Genomic DNA, 12,534 nt, shown 5'->3' with positions numbered 1-12,534 from the left:
AACTGGAGAGAAGTATTCACTTGTATACCATTCTATTCCAAATGACTTGTGTTAACAATGATAACAGTTCAACAGTTCAGCTGTTATCATTGTTAACACAAGTCATTTGGAATGGAATGGTATATAATATTCCAAATAACTTGTGCTAACAATGATAATAGTTGAAAACAATTCAATACAAACTTAGTGAGTTATTTTTAAAAAAATAATCATAACCTTCTGCCCCCAAGGAAGATGTAAACAGTCAAGCAAATGCAAATTCCCTCTGAAATAGTATACAGTCAAGTTTGCAAAGCTTTCTGAAGAATAGCGAAGTAGGGGCAGTCTGAACATCAGAAGAGATTATTCTAAAAGGTTGGAATAATGACCAAGAAAACCAGTTCCTCCCACAGACCACTCAGAGGGAAGAAATCCCAAGTACCCCTTATTAAACTGAATACACAAGATGGACAAATTCACTTTGTGAGAGATTTCCCACTGTTTGGAGTAATTTGTACCAGTTCTGCAGATTTATCATAACACAATGTTGCCTTCATCTTTTGTCTATGTGGAGACACTTGATCCTTCTGATTTCATTTTTTGGTCAAGGTATGTTAACAAATGGCAACTATTCTTTGCTGAAATTGAACATCATTCGAAAATGCAACACAGTGCTGATTTTTACTGAGGCCAAAACAGGAAAGTTTCTTACAGGAAATCCATTGGGGTGGCTAAGTAATATGGCAATAATTTTGAATTCTTTAATATCTCTCTGTAAATCCCTTTCTTAGTTAGGTTTAGTCTAGCAAATTGTCACTGTTACAGCTTCTGCATAGTCACTATTTGTAGAACAGCATTAAGATACATTAAAGAAATTACAGTTGTAAATTCAGTGTTGTTTTTATAAATTTCAGATAAACTCTTTGTGGAATTGCTTGCTTCACTAGTAATATTTGATGAAAGATTTATATTTCAAACTGAAATCTCACCAGTTAAACACTGAGCTAAAATCTATCTAACAGAACACATTTTCAGAGGGATTAAATTTAATTACAAAGTCCCTTCTTAATATTATTTTTTATTAAAGTTTAAAAATAAAAGATAAAAACTAATGCAAACTAGGTAAAATACAAAAAGAAAAGAAAAAAACATTAAAAGTACAAGAAGAAAATAGAAATGAGGGGAAAGGAAGAACAGAATAGAAATATGGGGAAAGAATATGTACTGATGTATATATGTGTGTGTGTGTGTGTGTATGGGTATGTATATCTATCATACATATACACACACAAAAAAAATTATATATATATGTGTGTGTGTGTGCGTGTGTGTGTATAATTTGTTCCTTCTATTTTTAATTTCAATAACATATCACTTTCTCTAACATTTCAACCTAAAATGTCTTCATACTATACCCCATCTTTTATCTATTAATAATAAAGCCTTATTATTGAGTCTTAATCAGCAAAACTAATTCTGTTTTCACTTTATCATTATGGGGTACTGAGTGTAGATTAATGAAAAAATGAATTTCAACAACTGTAGAATCAAGCTGCTGCACCAAAAAATTGATAAAGTGAAAGGGATCTGAATACTTTCTGAATGCACTGTATAGAACTTTAACCCCATCATATAATGTCCCATATATTAATTTCTTATCATCTTATCATCTCTTTTCAGAAAGTCCTTCACAAATTTAACATTTTCCTTCAGTTTTAATACCATAGTTTATGACTTTTCAATTTACTTTAAAATAAATAAAATATGTTTATTGAAATTATTTAAATCTGTTGATTTAACTGAAAAAAACAGCTTCTTACCATATCTTATCTATAAACAAATCTTTAAAGCCTCAACATTCAACAACAGTAAGAGCCGTGGTGGTGTAGTGGTTAGAATGCAGTACTGCAGGCTAATTGCTGGCAGTCTGATTCTCACCGACTTAAGGTTGAATCAGCCTTCCATCCTTCTGAGGTTGGTAAAATGAGGACCCAGATTGTTGGGGGCAACAAGATGACTCTGTAAACCACCTAGAGAGGGCTGTAAAGCACTATGAAGCAGTATATAAGTAACTGCTATTGCTATTCAGTCCCAATCAAGAAAAACCCATTTAAAGATTTTGGGTGAGGAAAAAGCATTGTATATATTATAATCTTGGTCAAATAAGCAAGCCTTATAAATCCTGTTTTTACTTTTGATAGTCTTGATGTTTGTTCCTTTTAAGAAGTGTCTCAGAAACCAATTTCTTTTTATTCTATCTTTATCATTCTTTATCTTTTCACAAAGTAATAAAATTATAATGCCTTTTGGGGATTTTGAGAATGAGATAAAGGGTAGACCCTTCCCCAAAATTGCAGAATCAATACTCCTTATCAGATATTAAGCATATTAAGGAATGTTTTGGGGTCTGCAAATGCAGAGAGAACTAATTTCTGCCATAAACGAAATTGAGATAAAATAACTCAGTAGAGGAATTTTCCTATCCCCGTGCAATTTTCAACGTTGGAACTTTCCAGCATAAATGATTAGATTTACTGCATGTCTAATGACAAATCAGAGATTAGAAAGGCAGTCTTTCAGACCACTAAACGGAAAATGGAAATTGACATTTTAAGACTAGGACCATACTAGATCCAAGACAGAGGGGACTAAAGAGGAAACAAATTTAGTAAGTCTTTTTAAATAAATCTACATTTTATTATGGTCATTGGTCAATCCCAAGTAAGATAGCAAAGTAAGTGAAATGGTAAAAAAAATTGAAAAATCTTGATAAAGCTTGGAACTTGAATAATTTGCCATTAACCCATTTTCAGAAATGTACTTTTTAAATCTGAAAAGAAAAAAAAATGGTTAAGAGAAATAATAAAAAGGAAATATAAAATATGTCAAAGCTACCTGATCTGTGAGTCAAAATAGAAATGACATGAATCAATCAAATATTGGACAATAAGACTACGATAAAACATGCATCAGAGCTTCAGCTTCTCCTGAACCACAAAGACAGAGCCAATCTCCCATAGGGATATTATTAATTTTACCTTCCCAAAGTAATATATAAGGAAGCCAGAATAAAGAATTTATGTTTCCTTGAAGTGGTTGGGTTGTGTAAGATAGCGGTTCAAAAGTTCTCTGGGGGTACTGATCACTTAGCCAGATCATGTTGATGCTCACAATCTAAAGTTGTTAATCAAATAACACATTTGGCTTTTTAAAAACCTATAGATAAAAAGACATTTAAAAAGAAATCCAGGTAAGGCCTACTTGGTTTCTAGATTTTGGTGCCAAGGAGACTGAAAACTGTCAATCACAGTGATAGGTTCTAAGCCTACTAGGAAGAAATTTAATTGAACCCAAAATTAATCAGTAAAATCCAGGCCTTGGCTTCAAACTTAATTAGGCTGCTTCCAATCATAGTAATGCTATTGAGAAGACAGCCTGAAGGAAGTCTGGAAACACTGTTTTCAGCTTAATCAAAAACCTGGTCCTGAAAAAAGCAATTAGCTCCAACATTAAGCAGCAAAGATTTTGACATCTACTAGAATATCTAAATTCACACTGAAAAAGTTGAAAATAGCTACTTCACTTATCAGAGTGTTATCAGTGGCAAGCTATTTTTTGCCCCAAGGCCGAGTTGCTGAAACACCCTTCCTACATATTTATAACATGATATCTGGTCTATAATGTTGCCATCTGTTCATCTTTTATCTTTTGGTAAACACCATTTTGATCTTGATGTATCTTTCTAAAATTGCTCTCAACAGGATGCAAGAAAACAGGGGAAAAATATTAACTACCTCAAAATATAAAGATAGCAATTAGATAAATTCTTAAAGAAGCAACTGGAAATCTTTCAGACTCAAATCCCAAAAGAAAACTTCAATTCTTTAGAAATTATGCATGAAGAAGGAGCAATCTCCAAGTAATCAGAAAAAAATAGGATCTGTTCCATTCCACTACAAAAGTCCTCTATATATGATTGATTTTTAGATACAAAATTTAAGATTATTTGGGGGGGTAGAGGGAAGAGCCAATCTATCTTCTGCAAGAAATTGACAAATTTGCATGTTACCCTATGCATTGTAAAGCAGACTCAAGGAGTCAACAACAACCAATAGGTCTCTTTCTGGAAAGTGGCCACTTTAAACAGCCTAACAAATCTCTGGAATTAAATTAAAAGAGATACCATAAATCAATTCACTTATGATCAAAACTGTAGACGTATTGATAATCTTTTCTCAAGGTGTCAAGCATCACGCAAAAATAGCAAGTTCCAAAAAAAAGTTTGGTACCAGGGTTACAAACATAAAAAAACCACAAGTCTTCCTGAAGAGAGATGGGTGATCTAGAAATATTAAATATAAGTAAATAAACAATTCCAAGTGTCTCGGTTCACATTATAGCAGCAGCAATAGCACTTATATACTGTTTTACAGTGCTTTATAGCACTCTTTAAGCGGTTTATAGAGTTAGCCTATTGCCCACAAAATCTGGGTCCTCATTTTACCAACCTCAGAAGAAAGGAAGACTGAGTCAACCCTGAGCTGCTCAAGATTTAGAAGCAGAATTAGAATTGTAATATTGCACTCTAACTACCATGGTCCATAAGAGATTATCAGTATCAAGGATAGGCTATTAAGCTCATTGTTTCATCAAGGCTTCAATCTGCTTAAATGTTTAAGTTCTCTGTACTTCCCACCATCTGCAATTTAGGTTCTGTAGCCATGATTTTGCTGAATCCTGATGCTGCAAAGCTTCAGGACCATTATCAGTTTCCTTTGATAAGCAATCAATTATTAAGCTAACTTCTGGCTCTCTACAAGTTGGTTTTAGTCTTCTTAGGCTGGGAATTCTTTTCTTTTGTTCAGATCAAAATTCTTGGCATCAGAGTGAAGAAGTACTAGCAGAGAGACATAAATCCTCTGCTTCTGAAATTCTAGATTCCACAGACTGGTTTCCTTGGATAAAGATGTCTGATTGAGTCCTGATTAGTTCCTATTTGAGAGATCAGTAAAAATGGATGAATACGGAATATGAAAATGGAAGAATGAGCTTCTGCAAGAGGACCATGGAGGCCAAATGATGACACCATCATCATCATCATGCATGTCCCACAATTTAGATATTTGTATTAAATATTACAATGCAGTATGCAATTGCAGCATCAGGATCATCACCATTTTTGTCCTTGTGGTTTGTTATAGATGTCACTGATCTCTAGGTCAATCAGCTTGAAAAGCACCTTCCTCATTCTCACAAATAGAGTTCCTTTCTCTTCCCCAAAACAGATCTAAAAACACATTGGTGAAATTATGAGAATGGGGGGTAAAAATCTAAATATCTATTCAGATATTGTTCCAGCATGAAAGATCCATATAGTCAGTGGTCTCGCAATGTACTAGTTTAATTTTTCATGAGGTGTAGAGGTAAAGACCTACATTCTGGTTAATGAATCAAAACTATAACCATATCACCTCAAATGTGGACAGACCTGATTGCAATTTGAACAGTGCTGAAAAAGACACTGTAGATGACTGTTCCAATGATGTTAATGATATATGGTCAGAACCACCTTAATACATATAATTATGACAGTTGTATAAAGTACGGTGTTTGAATGAGGGCAGTGCTAATGATGATGTCTACCTGCTCCTAGTAGAGAAGAACATTCATTTATGTTGTATCATAAAATGACTGAGAAATAACTCTGCACTATGGCGAGGAATGCAAAGAAGAAAAACATTGTGAATATCCAGTCAATTGGGCCCCAGGCAGTTTTAAAGATATTAGGGCTGATGCCGATGACAATTACCTAGTTAAGAATACTGAAATAATAGTTGCTTGTAATAACTGCTGTGCTTCACCTGAGAAAGCTAAAGCAGACAAGATTGAAATAGAAGACAGCCCTAGGTTAGCATGTGCTACCTAAGGAACCATCTGCATTCAAGAGGCAAATGTTCCAGATTATAGTCTTCAGAAGCACAGATTATACTCTTCAGAAACAGAACTAATGAGATGGCTTGCAACAATGGAAAATATTATCTACAACATCAGGATGAGAGTGGCCAATACCGATGGAAATTGTAGAATGATACTATCATTAATACTATTACTAATACCATCATTGGCCAGACCTGTGAAATCAAGCATGAAGTCAATTTCAGCCCCATTTTCTAAAGAATTACTATTTCTTTGAGGATATAAAATACTGATCACATGTGCTAACAGGTTATCTTTTTTAAAAAATTAATATTTTTAAATGTGCAATTTGATTATTTATGGATCACATTTTAGTTAACTACAAAAGTGTTTAATCTGATTGAAAAATTAAAAATCACAACCTTAAATTTAGTGTGTTGCTTTAGCTCTCACTGATAATATACATTTCTTCAAACTATTATCACTGCTTACCTCCAAGACAGGCACCTATGGCTAATGCAAAGATGAGTGGTTTTACAGGTAAGTTAACCTCAGGATCTTGACTTAAATTGAGAAGTACAGGAATCTACAAAAGGTACATTAAAATAATAAATAGTAAGAGAAACAGTAAGATTGAGATTAAAGATGATAATCAGTTACACTGAAAACAAGAAACTTGATTTCTAACATCTTTTAAAAGTGCTTGGTACAATTATCCTGCGATGAGGTGCCCTTCATTTAAGTACTTTATGTATGGAAATTAGCATAAAGGGAGAGGCTATTCTAGAATTTTCCTTGAGAACTGCAGGGGCTCTTAAAAATAATCCCACCAAAACCACAAAAGCATACAAAATATTACATCCAAAGATTGATCAGACTGGATTTTTGCCAAAAAGGCAGTTAAGGGACAATGTGAGAACTACAGTATTTTGAATGTCAATGAGTATTTACAATACCACAAGGAGAAACAAACAGAGCTGATATTTTTGCACAAAGAGAAAGTTTTACAACTTAAATTGGGTTGTTATGTTTTAAGTTTTGGAAAATATGGACTTTGGGAAGAAATTTATTCAAGGGACTAAGTCTGTTTGTGCAACTCAGCAAACTAACATCATTGTCAATACAGGTTTGATTAAATTGTGAGAGAGATATAAATGGGTACAAGGGAAGGGTGCCTTTTATTTTTTATTTTAGTCAAAATTTTGACAAATGAGAAAACGTCACATCTGGTTTTTTTTTAAAGAAATGTATTAATTAATGATGAGTTTGTGTGTGTGTATATTTATGTATGTGTTATAGTTTTCTTCAGTGGCAGATGAAGTCTGAATGATCTTGATCTGAAGATGTTCTACAGTGTATTTTGCATTCTAGATAACCCCCCTTTTATCCCTTTTGACTTTAATCTCTTATTTCTTCCCAACAAAAGACAGAATGAATGGAGGGAATACATTGTACAGTGTTGGCAATAACAATTTTAAACCTTTGTAAAAAGTATTCTTTAATATTCTGGTTAGGAGTAGACATAAAAGAAATTTCATAATTATTGTTATAGCTGATTTAATATAACATTATCTAGGTCATAGTAATAAAATTGAAAAATCCTAACAGATGGTTCACAGTTGGTAGCATATACTGTAATAGCAGTTTATTGAAATACATGTGTAGAAAATACGGTTTTCCCAAATAACACTCTGAAGGTAGAATCTCTCAATGATGCTGTCATTAAAAAAAGGGGGGGGGAGAGTGTTAAGGTTTTCCAGAATATAAAGGTCACCATTGGGATGGCATGTTGTGGTCACTTTCCCTCATCTCACATGTGATGGGAACCCTTCCCTTCAAGAATGCACATACCAAATCTATGGCTATCTTCAAACAGGAGAAATAGAAGAACCAAAAGGGTTGCAGAGGGTTATCAATATCTGAAAAGATTCTAGATCAAGTAAACACAGCTTCATCTCTAAGCCCCTGAAAACCACACAGTGATGGATTTATTAGCATGGACTTGTCAAAAAGAAATCTTGTCAGACTAATCTTATTTTATTTCTTTTAACTATTAACTTCTTAATGAAGTATGGGAATTGCTATAGTAACTTTCACATCTCAGAACATTAATGTAAGAGCCCCCTTGGCAATAAAATAATGGGAAAGGTGGAAATTACTTTAACAAATTCATATCTGAAAGTCCTGAAGAAAAATGTATAGCAACCTAAACATCGAGTGACATGCAGTTACTCTACATTGTATCCCTGACAGAAGGATGCAAAGACATAGGACTTACCATTGTAGCAGTGAATGGAATATTGTCAATTAGAGATGATGCCAATACAGAGACCCACAGAATTAAAATAATAGCTACTGTCAAACGTTGCTCTTCAGGTACGACCTGGCAGGCAGGCAGGACAGAAAGGATGGATTAAATAGATGGCCTTTTTCATGAAAGCAATTATTTTGCAAATAAGATTGTTACTGATTTATCCTGCTGTAACTCATGTGAGAATTCTGCAGATTTGTATACATCAATGTTAGATAGGTCAACTTTATTTCACCTTTGAGCAGTACAGTAGAAGCCATTGTTTTAAATGTTTTGCTTTAAAAACTCAAATTCAAATATGTACATAAAAATATCACAATTATCTGATTCAGTAGAAATAAGAAAAAGACACAGAAATATAAAAGTACATGAGAATTACATTCTGTGTTCCAACTGTATGCCAAATAGGTTTTATTTGGGGGATTAGTCCAAAATTTAGAGGGCCCTTTTCTCAGTTATAGCTTTTTATTATATAACCAACTTAATGGCTAGTTATATATTGTACATCACATATACAACAATATACTTAAACATATCAAAAATCATCTTTATTTTTTAAAAAATTGCCCCAAGATTCCAAATAAGCCACATAGATGTTCTTGGAACATCAAAATCATTGGGGTGGGGGGCTGTGGCCGAGGGTTTGATTTATAATTGTGGCTATCTGCCTCCTCAAAAAAGAAAGATCAGCCACTCTTCAAGGGAATCATTATTATCAGTAAAGAAGCAAAAGTACCATCTTTTTTTTCTTATAAACTGCTATTCTGCAGCTGTTGTGCACTGTTGCAGCTACTTTATGGATTATTTTTAATAAATTTTTAAAAGCTCATAATGTGTTTTCCACATCAAATATATTCACAGGTCCAAAGGAGTTGAAGAGGCTCTCCTATAACCAAGGATCTAAGTTTGATTCCTTTTCCTGATGGCAACAGTAGCCTGAGAATAATAATATCCAGATCCAGCATTGAGACTTTAAAAAAAAAAAATCCACAATTCCCAAATCTAACAATTTATCTAAGAGAAAAAACCCAGGATTTCACTGCATGGCTTGCATTTGAATCTAGGACTGTATCTTTGACAACAGAACATAATCATGAATATAATACCATAAATATGAAAAAAATGCAATGTACCCTTTTTAAATTTAAAAAATGTATTGCAAACTGTACCTTTATCAACAAAGCTGTTTGTTCTCCTATGTATTCTATTAAATGAAGATGAGCCAAAGCCTATTTTTTTGAAAAAAGGAAATAAAGAAATGAAATAAAGTCAGCAAATAAAATATGCATTCTAAATTATTAGGCAAAATTTCCCACTTGCAAGAAATTACTAATCCAACAAGTTTTTAAAAACACTGGTTACACATTTAACAAAAAAAATAGTAAATTGGAACTGGGATTCTCTCCTCCCCCTTCCCCCAGTAATTAAAACAAACAGATTTGTTTTTCCCTCAAGAAAGACTGATGTAATTTTTCAGTTAATATGGATTCTCAAGCAGATGTTTAATGCTCAGAAGTGTTTTAGGAATTTAGGAATGATATTCTAGCCATGTTAAGAAGACTGAGGTCAGTAGCAAATAATACAATTTTTATACGAAACGCTCTAGTTTTATTGCTCTGAACAACAGTCTAGAAAACAGATTCCATGAAATGTAGGCAGTCCTTGATGAGATGGACCAACTGTGGCTTAGCATTAGGTAATATATAGCTATCGAATTAAAATTGTAAAAAGAAATTAGAAAAAGATTATTTGGAGCTAACTGTCTGAAACTCTGCAGAGCCTGACAATGTTCTAAGAGGAATTTCCCAGGAAGGTAGATGTAGATCTGATTGTGATCTTCATACATTATAAATAGCTGATATATAATTAAAAGGAGGGATGTTGTTGACTATGATCCTGTACATTTACATGTTGAAAATGACAGATGAATAAAGTACAAAGTCTTCTCATGAGCTTCATCTAAGTGCAAACATTTCATAAGTCTCAGCTCTGGAACTGTTTCATAGAAGCCTCTATAAATACTTTCAGACATCCCCACTCAAAATTCTACCAACAGGTGAGACTGAAGAGACATGCTACGTTGACTACTAACTTAGCTGGCTTCAAAAACAGGTTGGACCAATTCATCAAAGGCCTGGGAATCAGAGGTGGTATTCAGCAGGTTCTGACCAGTTCTGGAGAACTGGTAGTGGAAATTTTGAGTAGTCTGGAGAACCGGCAAATACCACCTCTGACTGGAGATTTTACAATATCCTTCCCCTGCCGTGCCACCAAGCCACACCCACAGAACCGGTAGTAAAAAAAAATTGAATCCCACCACTGATGGGAATCAATGGCTATTAGCCTGGTTGGCAATATGGCTGCCTTTGAAAGTCATATTGTGGGAGATTAGTGACGTCCTTAAATTGGTCAACCACTGCGAGAACAGATTGTGGAACTATTTGTGGGATAGTCGAAGAGGGCTAGGGAAGTCACACAGTCAAATCAGAGTCAAAATATGTTCATGACACTCAGTCCTGGCTTGAAGCTATATATAAATAACTTTTACAAAGGAATCTGGTTACAATGACTCATATTCAATCAAGTGAACTGAATATATGTGTCAACCCTGAAGCTGGCCTAACTGAAGCCATTTTGTCCGCTTCAGTGTTGCCACACTGGAGCTGAAAGATAGGGAGGGAGGGATTTGAGATAGAGGGAATTCTGTAACAAAAAAAAAAAAAAAACTTTCTCTTGGGAACCAAGGACCTTCTCACACCTGGTCAGAAGAAGGCAGAGTGATGCCACCCAGTTGTCAGACTGCTTGGACAATGATTGGACCATGTGACTGTTTTGAAAAAGTAGAAAATCTTTTATTTTTAATTAAGTAAAAACCGTGGGAGATTTCAGAGTCAGTTTTCGCCAGATATGTGCCAATATGATATTTCCAATAAAAGTATTATTTGATGAGTTCAATTGTCTCAGATTCTTGCTTGCCATGGATCTATTATTTGGAACCCTGACAATATATTTAATATCTGAATAATGGCAGAAGGAGAAGATTATTGCTGTTACTCTCTTTTCATCCTATGAGGCAAGTCTGTCCTAGAATTTTGAATTAAAAACTTTATTTACAGTATGATTAAGTCCTTCATCAACTCTGAACTTAATTATTTGCTTGCAGATGTTTCATTACCCAACTAGGTAGCATCATCGCTGCTCAGTTCGACCCTGAGCTATATATATTCTTTTCTATTAAAACAGTAAGACCTAAAACAGCTGAACTGAGGCCTAAATAAATGAGAAATGAGACTGTTGAAATGGCTTAATCCAGGAAATAATAAAGTCCAGAACACCTTTGAGCATTTATTACTACCATCCCAATTTATATTGTTCCCAATACAAGCAATTAAGTCACAATATGTAACCCAGCTACAAAAATTTATACAGATTAGTAGATTTGACATTATATTAGAACATGCTACTCTGTAAATCATCCTTAATCAAAAGATAGTGATGCAAAATTTTATTCCTATTTAGATTTAAATTTCAAGTTTCACAAATCAGATCCCCTGAAGCAAATACATTGCTTTACTGCTTGGACTCTTGATATTTTTACCAGAAAATAGCATGCAATTCTGATTCTGAAGCTATATTAGACAGTTCTGCTTAACCAAATCTATTTCTTGAAGTATTGTGAAAAATTAAACTATATTTTACTTATAATTTCCCTGCCTTGGCCTTATTCAAGAGGAACTATATTCTCTCCAGTTTTTTGAAAAAAATAAAACAAATATACAAGTCTTTAAACAGTGTTTCATGGCAAAAAATACCATAGAATTAAACATTTCTTCAATTAGTCTGCAGTTTGTAAGTCATTAACCAACTAATCTTAAATATTCCTTTACAAATTTCTATGCTTTTTGAAAGAAATTTTCTTCTTTACTATATTCCAATTCATTTCAGGCAGCATACCCAGTTCAGGTAACCCCATAGACAAAATTTAGCAACTCTGCAAAACCTTTGGTCAAATTTCTGCTAGGTAGAAATTAATGATCAGTATCCAAAATTTGCTTACTTATTTTGGATTAGATTTCCATGTGTGTGATGACGCGGGGCATGGCACAAAGGCAACACAGTCAAATAAGCAATAAGAGTCCCTTTATTATCTCTAACTTTGCCCCCAATGTCCAGGTTACCTTCAGCTGGAGAAAACTCTCCCAGGAACAGCCTTTAAGTGAAGGAAAGTCAGTCCAAAAACGAAGTACATAAAAACTGTAACTAAAAATCCACACAAACCATGCTGCAGTAATTAACTTGACAGGGCAGGAGAAGGAATTGCAGACTTG

At 33.9% G+C, this 12,534-nt stretch overlaps 1 protein-coding gene across 3 annotated transcripts in view; it reads right to left on the bottom strand.

The window, feature by feature from the left end:
- OCA2 (OCA2 melanosomal transmembrane protein) overlaps nt 1-12,534 on the bottom strand; it is a 208,874-nt gene that overhangs the window by 42,446 nt on the left and 153,894 nt on the right. For all 3 annotated transcript variants that reach the window (XM_087938439.1, XM_087938438.1, XM_087938440.1), the window contains 3 exons: nt 9,376-9,435; nt 8,174-8,278; nt 6,388-6,481 (listed from right to left, as the gene is read on the bottom strand). In XM_087938439.1, the coding sequence (XP_087794565.1) occupies nt 6,388-6,481; nt 8,174-8,278; nt 9,376-9,435 (259 nt within the window). The remainder of the gene's footprint in view (nt 1-6,387; nt 6,482-8,173; nt 8,279-9,375; nt 9,436-12,534) is intronic.

This window comes from Pseudonaja textilis, chromosome 8 (assembly GCF_049901715.1).
Source record: "Pseudonaja textilis isolate UNSWEBS1 chromosome 8, rPseTex1.2, whole genome shotgun sequence".
Taxonomy (NCBI): Eukaryota; Metazoa; Chordata; class Lepidosauria; order Squamata; family Elapidae; genus Pseudonaja; species Pseudonaja textilis.
Note: the sequence above shows the minus strand (reverse complement) of the source record. Positions and strands in the feature narration are given on the sequence as shown.